The following is a 22,015-nucleotide window of genomic DNA, read 5'->3' as shown; positions in this document are numbered from 1 at the left end:
GAACCATAATGTAACTGTATAATATATGTTGGTGGAGTGGCTGGTGGAGACCTTTCTTGAATTTGTTGCTTTTTCATGAGCTGTTTGTGAAGTTTTGAAAGTGAATTTGCGAATCAGACCAATGTATTTTGACCTCTGGTATGACACAAGCCTGCTGACTTGGCCGTGGGTCGGAGGTATGACCCAAGCCTGCTGACTTGGCCTGGGTCGGAGGCTGCTGCATCTCTGGCTGACATTTGCTGATACTGTTTTCTTTGAAAACCTTCAGGTTCAGTTCCTCACGACAGACTCTGACCTGGATCCCAGACTCTTTCTTCTCGAGGTAAGATACTGGCTGCTGCTCCAGCCCACGATTAAAGGCATCTCCTTTTCCAGTTTCAGTACAAACGACACTCCACAACAGGGTTTTCTGATTGGTCATTTAGGATGCGATTCTCTGGCCTCGTTACGACCTCGCTCGAGCAGAATGAGGCTGGTGAGTAGTGGGCGAGGCCGAAATCGAGAACTGCGCCAGGCGCCAAACTGTTCATGATGCAACTGGGCCGCTCGAGGTGACTCCCACTGTCACCTCATCCCAGGCAGCAAGGACGGCCGTGTGGCTCACCCTCCGGGACCCTCGGGGAAACAGGACATCCCTCCTGGCGTCCACAAAATCTAGCAGCTTCTCCAGGTCAGCATCCCCAAATCTTGGGACCAGTCTCCTGGGTGCCATTATTGTGAGCTGGCTGGGGTTGGCAGAGTAAATGCAGCTTAAATGCTGCTCACTTTGTTAGTGGGGGGGTGGGGGGGGGGGGGGGGGGGGGGGTTTGGCCCGGTGAATCAGCCGACGAACCTTCATCTTCGCGAGAAGCCCGCGAGGCCTCAGTTAGTGGACCCAATAACGTTGAATAGTGTTGCTGGACCGAGCGCAGGGAAGCTCACGGCAATTCCTGCTCACTACTTTTTAAAATAATCTTTATTGTCACAAGTAGGCTTACATTAACACTGCAATGAAGTTACTGTGAAAATCCCCTAGTCACCACATTCCGGCGCCTGTTCGGGTATACGGGAGAATTCAGAATGTCCAAATCGCCTAACAGCACCTCTTTCGAGACTTAGAAATCCTTCCAGAGAATCACGGACATATTTTCCCCATTTGTTTCCTGCCTTGTAACATGGAGAGTTTTACTAATCCACGTTTGCCATGTATTTTCATTAAACTTCACCAAAGCAAGTCTTTGAATTCAAGTCCATCCTGTCCAGAATTGCTTGTGGGTTAAGTCTCAAGTGAATGGAGTGTGTTTTGTGTTCGTGAGCAAGGGAGCATGGCTGGCTGAAAGAGGTATGGCTGCTTGTAGGCCCTGTGACAGGGGGTAGTGGTTGGGGCTGGGCGAGGGGGGAGGTGGGGCTGGGCGAGGGGGGGAGGTGGGGCTGGGCGAGGGGGGAGGTGGTGGCTGGGGGCTGGGCGAGGGGGTAGTGGTTGGGGCTGGGCGAGGGGGGAGGTGGGGCTGGGCGAGGGGGGAGGTGGGGCTGGGCGAGGGGGGAGGTGGGGCTGGGCGAGGGCAATGTGGTTGGCTGCAAGGTGTGGGACTGGTTGTGAGGCCGATGAGGCATCAGTTGCCCTCCTGTGAATCTGGGTTATTGATCTAATGCTGTTGCGGTTTGCTGTGTTTTAGCTTGCTGAGCGGCCGAATCTCCACATTGAAGGATGAAACAGGGGCCGTGAGTAACACATATTCATAAAAAAATCAAACTCTGTAGATATTGATCCTGTGCACAGAATCTAACGATGCTTTAGGCTGAACGTCTCTGCCATTTATTTTAGATATTCATCGATCGGGATCCAACTGTCTTTGCATCCATTTTGAATTTTCTCCGCACAAAAGATCTGGATGCCAGGTATGTTGACAACGGGAGACGGGGTAACACTGGGCTAAACAGCTGGTTTGTAATGCAGAACAATGCCAGCAGCGCGGGTTCAATTCCCGTACCAGCCTCCCTGAACAGGTGCCGGAATGTGACATCTAGGGGTTTTTCACAGTAACTTCATTGAAGCCTACTCATGACAATAAGCGATTATTATTATTAACTGTTTGTAGGAAGGGTCCGAAACACAAGGGCCAAAACTCCTCTGTTTACCTGGGCAGTATTGTTACCTCATTCAAGATGGGTTTTAGTGGCAATTAACTAGCTAGCCAGTACCCCCTCCTCAAAGCAGAACAACCAATAAAGTGCAACTTCAAAAATAATTTTTGAGGAAACTTTATAATTGGATTCTTAGGATGTGATTGCACTGGAGGGGGTGCAGAGGAGATTTGCTAGAATGTTGTCTGGGATGGAACATTAAAGTTATAAAGAGATAAATGAAATGAAAATCGCTTATTGTCACGAGTAGGCTTCAATGAAGTTACTGTGAAAAGCCCCTAGTCGCCACATTCCGGCGCCTGTTCGGGGAGGTTGGTACGGGAATTGAACCGTGCTGCTGGCCTGCTTGGTCTGCTTTAAAAGCTAGCGATTTAGCCTGGTGAGCTAAACCAGCCCCTAAAGCCAACACGGTGGCGCACTGGTTAGCACCGCTGCCTCATGGCACTGAGGTCCCAGTTTCGATCCCGGCTCTGGGTCACTGTCCGTGTGGAGTTTGCACATTCTCCCCGTGTCTGCGTGGGTTTCGCCCCCACAACCCAAAGATGTGCAGGGTAAGTGGATTGGCCATGGTAAATTGCCCCTTAATTGGAAAAAATGAATTGGGTACTCTAAATTTATTTTTTTAAAGTATGAAGGGGGGTTGGGTTGTTTTCTCTGGAGCAGAGAAGACTGAGGGGCGACCTGATCGAGATGTACAAGGTTATGAGGGGCATGGACAGGGTGGATAGGGAACAGCTGTTCCCTTTAGTTGAAGGGTCAGTTACGAGGGGACATAAGTTCAAAGTGAGGGGTGGGATGTTTAGGGGGAATTTGAGGAAAATATTTTTACCCAGAGTGTGGTGATAGTCTGGAATGCTCTGCCTGGGAGGGTGGTGAGGGTCTGGAACACCCGGCCTGGGAGGGTGGTGAGGGTCTGGAACACACTGCCTGGGAGGGTGGTGACGGTCTGGAACACACTGCCTGGGAGGGTGGTAGAGGCGGGTTGCCTCACATCCTTTTAAGAAGTACCTGGATGAGCACTTGGCGTGTCAGAGCATTCTATGGCAAGTGCTAGGAAATGGGATTAGGTGGGCAGGTGTTTTTCATCCATCGGTAAGCCGAAGGGCCTCTTCTGCTCTATTATTCTGTGATTCTGTAAAAGTTCTAAGTGTGTTAAGACAGTGGAGTTTTGATGCTGGTGTGAAAGTCAGAGTTCCAGGGAGAACAGATGATTTACGGTGTGACAAGCACCTTGATAAGATGTGATGCGAAATCCACAGAGATTGTATAAAGTGACATCTGTCATTTGGTTTCAGAGTGTGGGGTGTCTGCCATCGTTTCGCCGATTGGTTTCCCTGGACTGTGTACTTACTAAGAATATTAGAATCCAAGATATATTTTGTAACTTTGTTATCCTTACAAATAGGTATAGATCTGAAAGGTATAATTGGGAGAGGGAGTAGTGTATTAGTGCTAATATTCTCTGGTCTAATAAATGTTTTATTCTTTTTTTATAAAATTAATCTGCTCCTGTGACTGTTCATCCACGTTCCTAATCACAAAATGCAAGTTAGGGGGCTGAATTCTCCGATTCTGGGGCTATGTCCCCACTCCGGCGTGGGAACGGTGGTGTTTTACGCCAGAAGAAATGGCCACCGACCCTCCGTGTAGCTGGGGGCTAACGTGCTTCAGCGTAGAGCATCCGGCACCGATACGCCCTGGAGAATTGCCAGGTCCGTGGCCGCGCATGCCAGCGGCCTACAGTGGCTGCGCCAGGCTACATGGCAGTGGCAGCTCACAGACCCAGCCCGTGATATAGTGCTCCCCCTCCCCTTTGGCCGGCTCATGCTGCCCAGATCCCACCCCCCCCTCCCCACAATGCCCCCAGCCCTGAATAATGTGCCCCCTGCCCGTGGATCGGCCCTCCCTCGACTGTAGCGGCACTGGGCTGAGTCCACAGCCGCCACGCCGAGTTCCCGACAGATGAGACCATGAATGACCTATGCCGTCGGGAACTTGGCCGGTCGGGAGTGGAGCATTGGGGGTTGGCGGGCCTCAGGCAATGAGCTTTGGAGGGGGCGGAGCATCACGAAACATTGATTCTCCGGCCGATCGCTGAACGTGATTTTGGCGTCGGCGGCTGGAGAATCTGCCCAGGATCTATGAAGGAAGGTTCCATCTGGGTCCTGACTGCCCATTAGTAACACCAGCTAGGATTTCAACACTGTCATTTAGCTCCATTGTGATGGTTTATTGATATCATCATATCTCTTTAAGAAGCTGTAGAATTCTCTAGAATTAAAGGATTGAATTTTCTTTCCCCTCAGAGACATCAACATTGCAACACTTCGGCATGAAGCTGAATTCTACGGAATCTCTCCACTGGGTAAGTACAGAATAAACCAGGGAATAACTGTACCAACATCCTTATTCACCCCTTGTTTTAAATAACTTGCATCCCAAAATTGTCCCAGATATCAGCTGCTATGTTGTGTTACAGAAGATGCTGAGGGGATGTTTCTCCTTGTGGGAGAGGCAACAACTATTTTTACAGTAAAAATAAAGCGATGAGGAGAAATTTTTCTCTCTAGGGTTTGTGAGTCTGAAATTCTCTTTTTCCCCAGAGAGTGGTGGCAGTACGGTCAGGAAATGTTTTGAAGGACAGAAGTAGAAACCTTTTGACTCCTTTGTTACTGACCGGTGATTGGTGGACCCGTGGCATTGAGGCCACAGTCAAATCAGCCAATGATCTAATTTAATGATGGAGCAGATTTCTGGGCCGCGTGTCTTACTCCCAGTTTGTAGGTCCCATTCCCAACTCTATTCCCAATGTTTTCAGTCTTGTGATCTCTCTTTAACTTGCTCCTCCAGTGCTCTTAACCCACAGAACCATCCCGCCTGACTCCTCGCTACCTCCATCCCGACCATCCCTTTAACACTCTAAATTCCAAGGCATTTTCCTGACATTTTCCACATGCGCAGCAGGACCCCACAATAGTATAAAGATCCAATTATATCTGTTTCAGTGATGTTGGCTCAGAAATATATATCAGCCACGGCTCTAGATAGCATTCCCCTGCTCCTCGTCAAATAACCAAATTGCACATTGCTCAATTTAATGTCCCACCCAATCATGGCACCTCCCTCAGTGCAGCACTGGGAGTATCAGCTTGGATTACATGTTCATGTCTCACGGACTAGGTGAGGAAAGAGCGACCACTGAACCTGGCTGACAGAGATGCAAATATGGAATGTCACATAAATTCCAAACAATAACTGCTCAGCAAGATGGTCTAATCACCTCCCCTCGACAGGAGTGACCTCATCAAATCCTTCACCATCAACATTTTGGGGTTGTCATTGACCAGAATTTCAACATGTCCAATTACATCAATGCCCTGGAGACGGGAGCTGTGTTCTGCATCATTCTCATCACCTCCATATTGTGTGGAATAATGCCACTGACCCCTATCCCCTCAAACACCTGTGGAGGAGCCACACCCTCCCCATTCCTCATCCCTGGGAGCTGGGCCTGTGATGGAACTTCATGTTGTGTTTCTTCCTGTTCCCAGTTCGTCGCCTGGAATTGTGTGAGGATTTGGAGCGCTCATCTTGTGGGAGCGTCCTGTTCCATGGATACCTGCCTCCTCCAGGTTAGTTCAGTAACCTTGTTTCTTTCCCCTTTTGCACGGCTGAGGACTGTACGTCTCGTGAGATGTGTTACAGACAGAAATTGTGTGGTCACTTTCAGTCCGTACACAGGATGTGTGAGTTACCCTCAGTGACTTCCAATATGAAAATAAATTTCAGAATTTTTGGTGATCTTTATTTAAATAAAGATCATTATTTATTGTCAAACACTCACCCCAGATGTTTAAAATAACACAGGCTGCATTCTCCAGTGGAGATAGTGGAGTAACTGGTGTGGTGGAGAATCCAGCATTGTCAGATTGACCCATCAGCATCCTATTAACGGGCTGGACACCACATTCTCCAAACCCGCGTGATTCTGTGGCCATCTGGGCGCAATGCACCTGAGCAAGAGTTAGTTCAAATATTTCCCAGCGGGGCCCTGACTCGGCGGACCACACTGTGGGCCAAAGGGACAACCCTTTCAGGAAATTTGTGCCAAAGTCTATTAGAGGGTCCCTTCCCTCCCATGAGAGACCCCCCCACAATGGAAGACCCCCCCCCCCACAATGGGAGACTCCTCCCCCCCCCCCCCCCCCCCCCCATGGGAGACCCCCCAATTTTCACTGCTGAAGCCTGTTTGTTTTCTGATGTTGTTTGATGAATAATTCAGTCAGTTTTAAGTCACCCTCCCAGTTTTGCTGCTCTAGGCACCTCGTGGTCACAATGGCCCTGGGCAAGATTGATCTTTAGATGTGATGCCGTTGAAAGTTGAATAGTCCCTGTTCATTCTTACAAGCAGAAACTATCCACTGGCAGAGGTGAGGGTGGGAAAGAGGCGAGTTATCAGAATGCGGTTGATGCCTTCTGACCTTTGGCCATGGATGGGAGGTGGGGACCAATCATCACAACCTCTGGCTTCTTGACCTTTTATTTTGATGTGCTTCTTTGTCCACAGTCATCCCAACAATGAGACAGAATCGGCACAGCCTTGCTGGGCCACAGTTTGTGGGGACTCGGCAGGAAGCCACAGACCGAGTGCCCGTACGAAGGAGCAACACTATGCCACCCAATCTGGGCAATGCTGGGATTTTGGGGAAGCTCCTGGAGCAACGAGGAAATGGTTTGTACCTTGTCTCTGAAACATTGAACTCCCTGATTCAGAAATTGGCCAATGAGTCTACAGTTCACCTGCCCCCAAAATGTCCGTCCTTCACCTGAGGTCGAGAAGGCAGCAGATTTGAACCTTGGTCCATTGTGACTGAGTTGGTGTCAGCCACAGGAGCTGAACCACGTACCAGAATTGGGCTCAGGACACTGGATGATGGGTACTAACAAAGTCAAGGGTCCCCCCCCCCCCTTGATCATCACCTGATGACATTTGCTGGAAGTTGTAGAAACATGAAGGTCGAGTATTGGGTGAGGGATTGGTGGGGGTCCTGGAGGTGGGATTGAGGATCAGGCACTGTCACTGAGAAGGGACTCAAGACGCATACGGCATGCTTGCCTTCATTGGCCGAGGCATTGAGTATAAAAATTGGCAAGTCATGTTGCAGCTTAGTTAGGTGAACCTTAGTTAGGCCACATTTGAAGTATAGTACTCAATTCTGGTCGCCACACTATCAGAACGATGTGGAGGCTTTAGAGAGGGTGCAGAAGAGATTTACCAGGATGTTGCCTGGTATGGAGGGCACTAGCTATGAGGAGAGGTTGGATAAACTCGGTTTGTTCTCACTGGAACGAAGGAGGTTGAGGGGCGTACCTAATAGAGGTCTACCAAGATTATGAGGGGCATAGACAGAGTGGATAGTCAGAGACTTTTTCCCAGGGTAGAGGGGTCAATTACTAGGGGGCATAGGTTTAAGGTGTGAAGGGCAAGGTTTAGAGGAGATGTACGAGGCAAGTTTTTTTACGCAGAGGGTAGTGGGTGCCTGGAACTCGCTGTCGGAGGAGGTGGTGGAAGCAGGGACGGTAGTGATATTTAAGGGGCATCTTGACAAATCCATGAATAGGATGGGAATAGAGGGATACGGACCCTGGAATTGTAGAAGATTTTAGTTCAGACGGGCAGCATGGTCGGCACAGACTTGGAATGCCGAAGGGCCCGTTCCTGTGCTGTACTTTTTTTCGTTCTTTGTTTTGTCATCATGATTGCCATGGTTAGAAGCCATGCAGCTGTTTGTACTCCAACTTCAAGAAAGAAGCATCAACTGGGCAAAGTACCAGGAGCCTGTCTCTCTGGGAGAGGTGGGCAGGGCACTGTGACCCAAAGTACTGGTGCCTGCTTTCTCTTTATTTACTAACTCACAATATTGAGTTAGGCTGCGGACCACGTGGTGTAGGTATACCCACTGTGCTGTTAGGGAGGGAGTTCCAGTATTTGTACCCAGCCACAGTGAAGGAACAGCGATGTAATTCCAAGTCAGGACGATGAGTGACATGAAGAGAAAGGTCCAGGTGGTGGGGTTCCCAGGAATCTGCTGCCCTTGTCCTTCAATGTGGCAGAGATCATGGGATCGGGCTGTGCTGTCGAAGGAGCCTTGGTGAGTTGCTGCAGCGCGTCTTGTAGATGGTGCAAACGGCTGCCACTGTGCATTAGTGGTGGAGGAAGTGAATGTTTAAGGTGGTGGATGGAGTACTCTTCCTGTTAGAGGGCATTAAATTTGGGATTGAATCTTTGAGTAGCATGGCATTGTATCCAGAACTTGCCCAGTGGTCACCCAGGACCCTGAGACCAGTTGGCATTCTCGTGCTTCTGCTAAGAGGCTGAGTGAAGTCGAAGGATGGAGCAAAAATTCACCTGGTCTGTGAAGCAGCTGCTCACTTTTCCTAAATGCCGAAATAGTAATTAATTTGCATTGAAATCGAGGGAAACATTTGATCAGCGAAAGTGTTAAGTACTCAACAGGTCTGTAAAACTGAAGTACTGAATTTGCTTGTGTCACTCTAACCTGCTTCCCCCTCCCTAAGCAGGTTTGACGGCCCACCCTGGGATGGTACGGATTGTTCGCGGGCATCACAACTGGATTGCAGTAGTTTACACGCAGTTTGTGGTGTGTTACAGGTGAGTGTGCAAAACTCAAACTTCATGTCATCTCACTCCTACTTCCTCGTTCATCTATTTTTTTTCTCCTTTCTTTTTACACCCTGTCGCACTCTCTGGACCTGGGGTTGAGCCTCTGACATCAGGAGTTTACAGTCATTTCTCTCAATGCTTATTGGCTTCTCACCCTTTTCTGTTTTTCACCACACAGATTGAAGGAGTCATCGGGTTGGCAGCAAGTCTTCTCCAGCCCCCGTCTGGACTGGGTGATTGAGAGGGTGGCACTGAATGCTAAAGTCATGGGCGGTTCCCTGGGGGACAATGACAAGATGGTGGCCGTGGCCTCTTGCAGCGAGATTATCCTGTGGGCCATTCATGAAGGCGGCAGTGGGAATGAGATCGGTACAGTGACTGCTTCAATTTACTGCTTCCAAAGAGTATTTGCAACAGTGTCTGGTATGCTGCATGTTGCTATTTTAACCGTGAAATATGGTCACTATACCAATCCTTGGGCTATAGAACCTGGTACCCAGACCCAACCCAACTACAAAGCCATCAGCAGAAACTGGTTTTGATCTGATATTGAATCACAGGTCAGATAGAGACACTGGCCATGATCAATGTACAGCTACTTGTGTGCAGACAGGCCTCTCCCCCCCCCCCCCCCCCCCCCCCCCCCCCCCCCCCCCCCCCCGGATGAAAAAATCTGCATCTGCTGTGAAGAGGGAAACCAAGTCAACATTTCAAGTCCAATATAACTTTTCAGGACTGAGGAGAGATATAAATGTACCGGGTTTTCATGCATTGAATAAGGGATGGGATGGGAGGTGGATCAGATGGGGAAAAAGGGAAGGTCACGGTTAGGTTAGAGGCTGCGGGAGGTTATAAAGTGAAGATATCCTGGAACATAAGGCTAAGAGAGTGATCATGGTAATAATAAGAAAACAAATCATTGGTCCAGAGCAGGTGTTAATAGCAGAATAAAGGTCAGCTCTGAAAACAAACAAATCGGTAGCACAGTGGTTAGCACTGATGCTTCACAGCTCCAGGGTCCCAGGTTCGATTCCCGGCTTGGGTCACTGTGTGCGCGGAGTCTGTACGTTCTCCCCGTGTCTGCGTGGGTTTCCTCCCACAGTCCACAGATGTGCAGATTAGGTGGATTGGCCATGATAAATTGCCCTCAGTGTCCAAAAAGGTTGGGTGGGGTTATGGGTTATGGGAATAGGGTGGGGTTGTGGGGATAGGGTGGGGGTTGTGGGGATAGGGTGGGAGTGTGGGGATAGGGTGGGGTTGTGGGGATAGGGTGGAGGTGTGGGCTCTGGGAGGGTGGGGGTGTGGGCTTGGCAAAGACCGGTGCAGACCTGATGGGCTGAATGGCCTCCTGCACTTAAATTCTATGATTCTATCATTCAATGAGAATAAGATTCAAACTGGCTCATGTGGGACAGGGTTCACAGTCTGAAGTTGTTGAACTCAATGTTAAGTCCGGAAGGCTGTAAGGTGCCCAATCGGAAGATGAGGTGCTGTTCCTCCAGTTTGCGCTGGGCTTCACTGGAACATTGTAGCAGGACAGGGACGGATATAACAATAATAATAATCTTTATTATTGTCACAAGTAGGTTTACATTAACACTGCAATGAAGTTACTGTGAAAAGCCCCTAGTCGCCACATTCCGGCGCCTGTTCAGGTACACAGAGGTAGAATTCAGAATGTTCAATTCACCTAACAGCACATCTTTTGGGACTTGTGTTGAGGAAACCGGAGCACCCGGACGAAACCCACGCAGACAAGGGGATAACGCGCAGACTCCGCACAGTGACCCAAGCCGGAAATCGAACCCGTGTCCCTGGCACTGTTAAGCAGCAGTGCTAACCACTGTGTCGCCATGGGTGATTGGACAGTCCAGGCTTGTTTCCACTGGAGTTTAGAAGGGTGAGGGGTGACTCGATTGAAGTTATAAGATCCTGAAAGTGTTGAGAAGGTGGGCATGGAAAGGACATTTCCTCTTGTGGGTGAGCCCATAATTCGGGAGCATTGTTTATAAATTAGGGATCATCCTTATGGGACAGAGGTGAGGAGAATTATTTTCTCTCGAGTCTTGTGTGACTTTGGAATCTCTGCCGGTGAAGGTGGGGTGATTGACATTTTTAAGGCACAAGTAGATACATTTTGGTCAGGTAAGATAATCCAGGGCCAGAATTTTCTGTTGCTCGGGCAGACATATGTTTGACCTGGAAGTTGAAGTTAAAAACTCACCACTATTCTTAGAATTCCCCCTATACCAAAAAGGGCCGATATTCTAAATGGTGAACAGGGATTCTCACTCCTTGACTCCTATGCAGGCTTCGGTGGGTGCTATTCAGGTCAAACTATATTTTCAAGTTATCCCCCGGTATAACGCATACCTTCACAGAAGATTTCATCTACTTACCACTTAGTAGCATCAATCCTGGGTCCCGCGTTGCTAAGTAAGTAAAGTAGACTTTATAATAACCACTGTTTCAGATTAAAACTGTTTAAGTTATTTTATTATTATATTCTTTCTTTTAAAATATACAATCACTGTCTTTACAGAAAAGTAAAAAGATCTTGCTTCTGGATTCTCCTGGTTGGTTGAAGAGACCAACAGGTCCACCTTGACACTCACTTATAGCTTTTGGTCTTCCTCAGATGTATTTACTGTTCTGCTTGGTTGCTATGCTCTATCCGTCCCATGTACAGAGCTATGAGAGCTGGCTCTCTCTCTTCTTTAGCTTTTGGTCTTTCTCAGATGTATTCACTGTTCTGCTTGGTTGCTATGCTCTATCTTTCCCATGACCGAGCTAACTCTGCTGGCAGTCCCCTTTCTTAGGGGAAGGTTAAGAGTAAGGTTAAGGGGGGGGGGGGTTTGGGTTACGGGTATCGGGTGGATACGTGGGTTTGAGTAGGGTGATCATTGCTCGGCACAACATCGAGGGCCGAAGGGCCTGTTCTGTGCTGTACTGTTCTATGTTCTATCCCCTTCTAGCAGTTAAGTTTTTATGACTTTATTGTAAAGTAACTTTTATTTCACTTGGATTGTAAAAAGTACCTTTAATCTAATTTTTTCTCACATGACTAAGTATTCATTTTGAGCATGACCTCATCTCATAGATCTCTGCTTACATTGTATCCTTTGTGATGTTCAAAAATGCTTTGATTTCAAAGTGGTGTGACTTTTGATTCCTGTCATTTCTATAGTTTTATTATTATTAAATTGTGCCCCAGCTCATAATTTAGACTTTGATTTGGGTCTAATTTGTGTACTCGTAGACAAGCTGTCTCCAGCTTTCTTTAATTTACCTGATGTCAGCAGAACTTCACACCTATACGTTTGTCACCTAATTCAACTGAGAACCTTATCCATTCTTTTCCATCTGCTTACCTAACTTCAAAAGGAGGTGCGAAACATTGCTTCTAGCTGTATACTAAAATTCACTCAATTGTGTCTTGAAAGACCTGCTTGTTTTGTTTGCTAATAAGCCTTCTTGACTAAGGTTATCTGCATTTTACAATCCTCTCCTGCAGCTGCTGTTAACCCTTTGTGCGATTTCCCCCCACATTCTCGGGTGTTGCCAGACTGCCTTGTTTCAAATGATATATCTTTCTATATTTTCAATTACAAAGTGCACGCAAAGGCATTCGGTGTGCGCCCTGACATCATTGCACCCTTGCGTGATATTCTGGTGTTGGACGTACACGTGAGTCAGACACGTGCTTGCTGACAATCAAGAGGCCAATTTGAATTGAACAAACAGCAGTTGCCAGTCTGTCTTTATGGTGGGAGGATGGGTGGGTCATATGGCCAGGAGACCTTTATGTTTAAGACTCAATCCAGGGTGCGATGGAATTCAAGGCACAAATAAAATTAACAAATATGTCTGGGGACTGAGGTCTGTGTATGATTTTGTTGCCTAGACAATGCTAGCAGTTTTTCCGCTGATATTTATTTTGTACAGGTCAGCAGTTCCCTCAGGCAGCTTGCAGCAGCAGTACCCTTGAGAAAGCACCCTTGTTGAAACCTCCAGCCCACGCACTCCCTTTTCTCAGACCCACTCTCGCTGGGAGCGCTCAGCATTTTACAGGAGTTGTGTTTCACGCTAGGTTAGCCGTTAATTGGCCATCCAGGGTAATATTTCATTAACAACATCATCTCAGGCGGGTGCATGTTTCACATCCATCCCTGCTCATGCCAACTCCGGGCAGACCCCAAACATAAAATTCAGGCCCACGGTTATTGGGGGTAGATGGGAATGGGGAATTCAAAACTCAAACACACCTACCATGATCTTGTATCGGAGCAGGTTCAATCGGCTGAATGGCCTCCCTCTAGAACATAGAACAGTACAGCACAGAACAGGCCCTTCGGCCCTCGATGCTGTGCCGAGCCTTGTCCGAAACCAAGATCAAGCTATCCCACTCCCTGTCATTCTGGTGTGCTCCATGTGCCTATCCAATAACCGCTTGAAAGTTCCTAAAGTGTCTGACTCCACTATCACAGCAGGCAGCCCATTCCACACCCTAACCACTCTCTGAGTAAAGAACCTACCTCAGACATCCCTCCTATAGCTCCCACCCTGAACCTTATAGTTATGCCCCCTTCTAACAGCTCCATCCACCCGAGGAAATAGTCTCAACGTCCACTCTATCCCCCTCATCACCTTATAAACCTCTATTAAGTCACCTCTCATCCTTCTCCGCTCCAAAGAGAAAAGCCCTAGCTCCCTCCGTCTTTCCTCATAAGACCTACCCTCCAATCCAGGCAGCATCCTGGTAAATCTCCTTTGCACCCTTTCCAATGCTTCCACATCCTTCCTATAATGAGGTGGCCAGAACTGCACACAATACTCCAAATGTGGTCTCACCAGGGTCATGTACAGTTGCAGCATAACCCCGCGGCTCTTAAACTCAAGCCCTCTGTTAATAAACGCTAACACACTATAGGCCTATTTCACGGCTCTATCCACTTGAGTGGCAACCTTCAGAGATCTGTGGACATGAACCCCAAGATCTCTCTGTTCCTCCACATTCCTCAGAACCCTGCCATTGACCCTGTAATCCGCATTCAAATTTTTCCTACCAAAATGAATCACCTCGCACTTATCAGGGTTAAACTCCATCTGCCATTTTTCGGCCCAGCTCTGCATCCTATCAATGTCTCTTTGCAGTCTACAACAGCCCTCCACCTCTTCCACTACTCCACCAATCTTGGTGTCATCAGCAAATTTACTGACCCACCCTTCAGCCCCCTCCTCCAGGTCACAAATCACAAATAGCAGTGGACCCAGCACTGATCCCTGTGGTATACCGCTGGTAACTGGTCTCCAGTCTGAAAATTTTCCATCCACCACCAGCCTCTGTCTTCTATGCGATAGAACAAAGAAAATTACAGCACAGGAACAGGCCCTTCGGCCCTCACGGCCTGCGCCGATCCAGATCCTTTATCTAAACCTGTCGCCTATTTTCCAAGGATCTACTTCCCTCTGTTCCCCGCCCGTTCATATATCTGTCCAGATGCATCTTAAATGATGCTATCGTGCCCGCCTCTACCACCTCCACTGGCAAAGCGTTCCAGGCACCCACCACCCTCTGTGTAAAAAGACTTTCCATGCACATCTTCTTTAAAAGTTCCCCCTCTCACCTTGAAATCGTGACCCCTTGTAATTGATAGCCAGTTACTTATCCAATTGGCCAAATTCCCCTCTATCCCACACCTCCTTACTTTCTTCATGAGCCGACCATGGGGAACCTCATCAAACGCCTTACTAAAATCCATGTATACGACATTAACTGCTCCCATTTTGTGTGTCTTCATTTCTCAGATGGGCTATGAAGTCAAGGAAGGGAAGGAAAGTATTGGACATGGACTGTGTGAGGGTGACAGTGTGGAAATTGAAAGTAAAATTGCTGAATGGTTCCAGTTCACTCTTCCCGCCACCTGGACGCCTACTGTGTCAGCGTGACATCAGCATCTTCATTTCTCTGCCCTCGCACCCACTCTAACTTATCTCCCTCTTAACCTGCTTCACTCTTCCTTCTCTCTCGGGTCTAACACTGACTTTGTGATCAAACCCACTGATAAAGATGGTGCTATTTTTGTCTGGCATAATGACCTCTACCTGACAGAGGCTCAGTGCCAACTCTCAGATACTCCCACCTCCCCCAGATTCTGACCTCAAACAAACATCAAACTCTTGTTTCCAGGACGGTCGTTTACCATCATCCCAACCCCCCCCCCCCCTCAACAACACAGGACTCAAAATGTTAACTAGTTTCCCCACAGATGCTGCCAGAGTTGCTGAGTTTTTTTTCTGTACTTTCTGGTGTCCAGCCTCTGCAATGATTTATTTTTGTGGTTGTCATTATTTCAGCAAACACACATGAATTGGAATAGGTGGCAAGTATTTGGGGCCCATACCCCCCGTGAGAATCAGTGCCTGTGGGAACTGTACTTGCAATCTACTAGCAAAGATAAAAAATGTTTTATCTTTTTATTCCTACTGCATTCAAATTCCGCTCTGCCAGAATCTGAAGGAAATGGAACAAAGTTAATGTTTCAGGTCAATGAACATTCGTCAGAAGATGGAAGTTGCTGATATCCTGATTTGTGACCTCTTCTCCTCTTCCTTCCCACCATCCCCATTTCCCTGCAGGAATCTTTAGCCTTGGAGTCCCAGTGGAATCTTTGTTCTTTGTGGGTAATCAGCTGATTGCAACAAGTCACACTGGTAAAGTTGGCGTGTGGAACGCAGTCACCAAACACTGGCAGGTAGGAACTCTCCCAACTCTCTAACTCTATCACCCCTTTGCTGATCACTCTCTCTTGCCTCACAGTTCGTTTCTCCCACAGATTCAGGATGTAGTTCCAATAAACAGTTATGACACAGCTGGGTCATTGCTCATCCTTGGGTGTAATAATGGATCCATTTACTATATTGGTAAGTGAAACATGTTCAATTTCTCTTTTGATCCCTTACCCACTCTGCCTGCCCCAGATTTCTGGGTGCTACTCATTCAGTGATTCTTTCTTCTTTGTGCAATGAAGTAATGGGTCTCCTGTAATCCTGACAACATCAGATAATCATGTTGGGACAAGATGCGAAAGTTCGAAATTCAATACCCATGCAGTGGAGGTGCTGTTTGATATCTTTAGAACATGTAGTAGCTCCTACATGTCAATGTTTAATTTAAATAAAGTAATTAATTAAATGCAAAGTATAAAGTGAGCAGGAGCTTGAGCAGCAGCTGGTGTCACTGATTTAAAAGGTTGCAGATTTAATGGGTAGCATGTTTATAGATGTCACCCTGCAGCCGATGGCTGTGCAGGGAGTCACAACTAGACTGTCGAGAAGGACTAAGCAGGTAGTGCAGGAGTCACCCGAGTGTATCTGACTCGCTAACCTGGATTTAGTTGTGAACGATAGTCAGAATGACAGTTCCCCCTCAGGGGTGCAGAGTCGCATCCACAGCATCATGGGTGGTTCAGCTGCACAGGAAGTGGGAGCGGGGATAAAGTTTTGGAAAGAAATAAGAATAGCAGACTTGATAGTTCCTGCAGTGACAGATGTGATTCAAGGATGGTGTGTTGCCTCACTTGTGTCTGATTCAAGGATGTCACTGCAGGACATGAGGGGGCCGAGGTTGTGGTCCTTGTATTGATATCAATTACATAAGGAGAAAGAGGAATGAGGTTCTGCAGGCAGATTTTAGGTCGCTAAGAAAGGAATTAAAATGTTTGATCTCAAAGTTGGTAATTGCTGGAGTGCTTTTGGGGTCACCTGTTGGAGTCTAGAAAGAGGAGAATAGTTCTGGATGTGTGGCTGCAGAGATAATGCAGGCGGGAGCCCTTTAGATTCTTGGAGAATTAGGACTGAGTTTGGGGCAGTGGGTTTTGTATAAGGTACTTTCAGTTAAAATGGTTGGAGAGGTGCGAGTGTTATTGGGGAGGGTTTAAACTTGCTCCGCACGGGAGTAGAGAGCAGAACATATATTCAGAAGGAACAGAAGCAGAATCTTAAATTGAAGGCAGAGATTTTGGAAGCAAGTATGGAAGGCAGAAGATTTAAAGCCTTGAAAATAACCTAAAAAACGGTTGTTCATTGATTTGATTAAAAATAATTAAATGCCATGAGTGAATAAGGCAGGTGAGCTGGGGCAGACACTCCGAATTATGATGTAGCTATTGTTGAAACGTGGCTCAAAGAAGGGAAAGGCATGCAGCTGAACATTCCCACTAACAGGGTTTTCAGACAAGGGATTAGAAAAAGCTGGTGGTCACAATATTTGGCAACTGGTCAGAAAAGGAAAAGTCTATGCAACCCAGGGAAATTGGCAAGATGGATTCAAAATTGGCTTATTGGGATTAAGCACGGGGTAATGGTTGACTGATGTTTTTGTGCCTGGAAGGCTGTTTCCAGTCAGATCCCTTGCTGTTCATGAAATAAAGCAATGGTTTAGAATAGACTTAATTGCAGGAAGATTGATTAAGAGGTTTGAAGACGATGCAAAACTCGTATTGTTGATTGTGGGGAAGAAATTTGTAGATTTTATGACCGTATCAAAGGACTGGCCAGGCCAGCAGCAAATAGCAAATGGAGTTCAGTCTGGAGAATGTGAGGTGATGTGTTTGAAGAAGGCAAACAAGACAATACATAAACGCTGGATACTGAGAAGTGTAGGGAAACTGAGGGACCTTGGAATGAATGTCCACAGATCCCTAAAGGTAGAGAAGGTGGTTAAGGGATCATATGGATACTTCCTTCTATTAGGAACAGAATCAAATGGGAGTAATGCCAAAAGTGTACATGTTTTAAAAAAAACATATTTTAACAAATAGGTTACTGCATAGAATTCTGACCACCACGTTACAGGAAGGATGTGACAATACTAACGAGGTTACAGAACTGATATACAAAACCGTTCCCAGGAATGGAGATTTTTAGCTTTGAGGAAAGATTAAACAGCCTGAGAATGTTTATTTGGGTCAGATGAGACTGAAGGAAGGTTAAATTGAGCTGTATAAAATTGTGGAGCCTGAATAGAGAAGATAGGAAGGCCAAATTTCTCCAGTAGAGAGGTTAATAGTTGGGGGCAGAGAATTTAAGTCATTGGTGAAGGATTAGAAACAATTCTGGTTGAGGGTGTTGGGTGTCTGAAACTCTGCCTCAAACATTGCAAAAACCTCCTCATTTGAAAAGTAGATAGATCTTCCCTTGAAATGTTATTGCCTACAGGATGCAGGAAGAGCTGCAATGTGGGATTCGGCAGAAAGGCTCTTGATGGCTTCACAGATGCAATGGACAGAATAATCCCCATGCTGTACATTTTCTATGAGAAAAATCCTGTGACAATCTCTCCCTCTGTGTTCTCAAATTGGAGTGACATTTGTTTTGCAGATGTACAGAAGTTTCCCCTGAGGATAAAGGACAATGACTTACTTGTTACAGAACTTTACTGTGATCCCTATGAAGATGCCATCACAGCTCTCAGTGTCTATCTCACCCCAAAAACCAGTGAGTGATAATTTATCCTGCTATTCGATTGCTGCTTTACAATGTCTAAATCTTCCATTATGGCTGAAATATATAAACTTGGCTCATTGAAATAATCCATAGAATCCCTAGAGTGCACAAGGAGACCATTTGTCCATCGGGTCAACACCGAGCGTTTGAAAGAGCATCCTACCTTGGCCCACTCCCCACCTTATCCCTGAAACCCCACCCAACCTGCACATCTTTGGACACTAAGGACAATTTATCATGGTCAGTCTACCTAATTTGCACATCTTTGGACTGTGGGAGGAAACCCACGCAGACACTAGGAGAACGTGCAGACTCAACACAGACAGTGACCCAAACCGGGAATCAAACCTGGGACCCTGTCGCTTTGTTTGCCTACTCTCTTTGTCCAAAGAGCAAAAATGCTTTGGGTCCAAACTGATACCTCCCAATAGCCCATCTCTTGGCTTTTTCTGGGAATTTGCTGAGTGGAAAACACCTTTCTATGATTTCAAAGATGTGTTGGAATACACAAATAACGTGCCAACAATTGTTTGAAAGGAGGCTATGGCAGGTGAAGACCTAGAAACGATCGTTATCACTAAGGAGGTAGTGTTGGGCAAGCTAATGGGGCTAAAGGTAGACATGTCTCCTGGCCCTGATGGAATGCATCCCAGGGTATTAAACCCTGGCAGGGGAAATAGCAAATGCGCTCGTGGTAATTTACCAAAATTTGCTGGACTCTTGGATGGTTCCAGCAGATTGGAAAACAGCAAATATGACGTCACTGTTTAAAAAAGGAGGGTAACTATAGGCCAGTTAACTTCTGGAGTAGGTAAGACGCTTGAATTTATCATCAAGGAAGAAATAGCGAGATATTGGGATAGAAATTGTCCCATTGGGCCGATGCAGCATGGGTTCATGAAAGGCAAGTCATGTTTAACTAATTTACTGGAATTTTTGAGGACATTACTAGTGTGGTGGACAATGGGGAACTGGTGGATGTGGTGTATCTGGATTTCTAGAAGGCATTCGACAAGGTGCCGCACAAAAGGCTGCTACATAACATAAAGGTAAACAGCAATATGGGTAATGTATTAGCATAGTTAGAGGATTGGTTAACTAAAGGAAAGCAAAAATTGGGGATAAATGGGTGTTTTTCTGGTTGGCGATCAATGGCTAGTGGTATGCCTCAGGGATCAGTGTTGGGACCGCAGTTGTTTACAATTTACATAGATGATTTGGAGTTGGGACCAAGTGTAATGTGTCAAAGTTCACAGATGACACTAAGATGAATGGTAGAGTGTGCAGAGGACACCGAAAGTCTAAAAGGATAGTTTAAGGACAGTATTAAGGTGCCTGAGAGGACATTTGATGAGGACTTGAATACTGAGTATCGGCTGAGTTAAGAAACAGGAAATGAGAGGTCACCCTGTTCGGGCTGTTCTATAGGCCTCCAAAAAGTTCCAGAGATGTAGAGGAAAGGATTGCAAAGATGATTCTGGATAGGAGCGAAAATAACAGGGTAGTTGTTATGGGGGACTTTAACTTTCCAAATATTGACTGGAAACACTATAGTTCGAGTACTTTAGATGGGTCCATTTTTGTACAATGTGTGCAGGAGGGCTTCCTGATGCAGTATCTAGATAGGCCAACAAGAGGCGAGGCCGTATTGGATTTGGTTCGGGTAATGAACTCAGACAGGTGTTAGATTTGGAGGTAGGTGAGCATTTTGGTGATAGTGACCACAATTCGATTACATTTACTTTAGCGATGGAAAGGGATAGGTATACACCGCAGGGCAAGAGTTATAGCTGGGGGAAAGGCAATTATGATGCGATGAGGCAAGACTTAGGATGCATCGGCTGGAGAGGAAAACTGCAGGGGATGGACACAATGGAAATGTGGAGCATGTTCAAGGAACAGCTACTGCGTGTCCTTGATAAGTATGTACCTGTTAGGCAGGGAGGAAGTCGTTGAGCGAGGGAACCATGGGTTACTAAAGCAGTTGAAACACTTGTCAAGAGGAAGAAGGAGGCTTATGTGAAGATGAGACGTGGTGGTTCAGTTAGGTCGCATGAGAGTTACAAGTTAGCTAGGAAGGCTCTAAAGAGAGAGCTAAGAAGAGCCAAGCGAGGACATGAGAAGTCTTTGGCAGGTAGGATCAAGGATAACCCTAAAGCTTTCTATAGGTATGTCAGAAATAAAAGAATGACTAAGGTAAGAGTAGGGCCACTCAAGGACAGTAGTGGGAAGTTGTGCGTGGAGTCCGAGGAGATAGGAGAGGTGCTAAATGAATATCTTTTGGCTGTATTCACACAGGAAAAAGACAAAGTTGTCGAGGAGAATACTGAGATACAGGCTACTAGACTAGAAGGGCTTAAGGTTCATAAGGAGGAGGTGTTAGTGATTCTGGAAAGTGTGAAAATAGATAAGTCCCCTGGGCCAGATAGGATTTATCCTAGGATTCTCTGGGAAGCTAGGGAGGAGATTGCTGAGCCTTTGGCTTTGATCTTTAAGTCATCTTTGTCTACAGAAATAGTGCCAGAGGACTGGAGGATAGCAAATGTTGTCCCCTTGTTCAAGAAGGGGAGTAGAGATAACCCCGGTAACTATAGACCAGTGAGCCTTACTTCTGTTGTGGGAAAAGTCTTGGAAAGGTTTATAAGAGATAGGATGTGTAATCATCTGGAAAGGAATAATTTGATTAGAGATAGTCAACATGGTTTTGTGAAGGGTAGGTCGTGCCTCACAAACCTCATTGAGTTCTTCGAGAAGGTGACCAAACAGGTGGATGAGGGTAAAGCAGTTGATGTGGTGTATATGGATTTCAATAAAGCGTTTGATAAGGTTCCCCACGGTAGGCTATTGCAGAAAATACAGAGGCATGGGATTCTGGGTGATTTAGCAGTTTGGATCAGAAATTGGCTAGCTGATAGAAGACAAAGGGTGGTGGTTGATGGGAAATGTTCAGCCTGGAGTTCAGTTACTAGTGCTGTACCACAAGGATCTGTTTTGGGGCTGCTGCGGTTTGTCATTTTTATAAATGACCTGGAGGAGGGCGTAGAAGGATGGGTGAGTAAATTTGCAGATGACACTAAAGTCGGTGGAGTTGTGGACAGTGCAGAAGGATGTTACAAGTTACAGAGGGACATAGATAAGCTGCAGAGCTGGGCTGATAGGTGGTAAATGCAGTTTAATGCAGAGTGTGAGGTGATTCATTTTGGAAGGAATAACAGGAAGACAGAGTATTGGGCTAATGGTAAGATTCTTGGTAATGTGGACGAGCAGAGAGATCTCGATGTCTATGTCTATAGATCCCTGAAAGTTGCCACCCAGGTTGAGAGGGTTGTTAAGAAGGCGGACGTTGTGTTAGCTTTTATTGGTAGAGGAATTGAGTTTCGGAGCCATGAGGTCATGTTGCAGTTGTACAAAACTCTGGTACGGCCGTATTTGGAGTATTGCGTGCAGTTCTGGTCGCCACATTAGAGGAAGGATGTGGAAGCATTGGAAAGGGTACAGAGGAGATTTACAAGGATGTTGCCTGGTATGGAGGGAAGATCATATGAGGAAAGGCTGAGGGACTAAGGCTTTTTTCATTAGAAGAATGTTAAGAGGTGACTTAATTGAGGCATACAAGATGATCAGAGGATTAGATAGGGTGGACATTGAGAGCCTTTTTTCCTCGGATGGTGATGTCCAGCACGAGGGGACATAGCTTTA

The 22,015-nt window shown here is 46.6% G+C and overlaps 1 protein-coding gene across 3 annotated transcripts in view; it reads left to right on the top strand.

Annotated features, from left to right (window-relative positions):
* The window catches only part of shkbp1 (SH3KBP1 binding protein 1), a 41,368-nt gene that overhangs the window by 5,587 nt on the left and 13,766 nt on the right, over window positions 1-22,015 (top strand). For 2 of the 3 annotated variants that reach the window (XM_038786052.1, XM_038786053.1), the window contains 11 exons: window positions 269-322; window positions 1,656-1,701; window positions 1,805-1,878; window positions 4,431-4,489; window positions 5,676-5,756; window positions 6,692-6,856; window positions 8,707-8,797; window positions 8,988-9,178; window positions 15,449-15,564; window positions 15,646-15,733; window positions 18,191-18,307. In XM_038786052.1, the coding sequence (XP_038641980.1) occupies window positions 269-322; window positions 1,656-1,701; window positions 1,805-1,878; window positions 4,431-4,489; window positions 5,676-5,756; window positions 6,692-6,856; window positions 8,707-8,797; window positions 8,988-9,178; window positions 15,449-15,564; window positions 15,646-15,733; window positions 18,191-18,307 (1,082 nt within the window). Of the gene's footprint in view, window positions 1-268; window positions 323-360; window positions 476-1,655; window positions 1,702-1,804; window positions 1,879-4,430; window positions 4,490-5,675; window positions 5,757-6,691; window positions 6,857-8,706; window positions 8,798-8,987; window positions 9,179-15,448; window positions 15,565-15,645; window positions 15,734-18,190; window positions 18,308-22,015 lie in introns of those variants that run through there. The other variant, XM_038786054.1, reaches the window with a different exon arrangement.

Source organism: Scyliorhinus canicula, chromosome 27 (genome assembly GCF_902713615.1).
Source record: "Scyliorhinus canicula chromosome 27, sScyCan1.1, whole genome shotgun sequence".
NCBI classification, from domain to species: Eukaryota; Metazoa; Chordata; class Chondrichthyes; order Carcharhiniformes; family Scyliorhinidae; genus Scyliorhinus; species Scyliorhinus canicula.
This window is presented reverse-complemented; position numbering and strand designations above follow the sequence as displayed.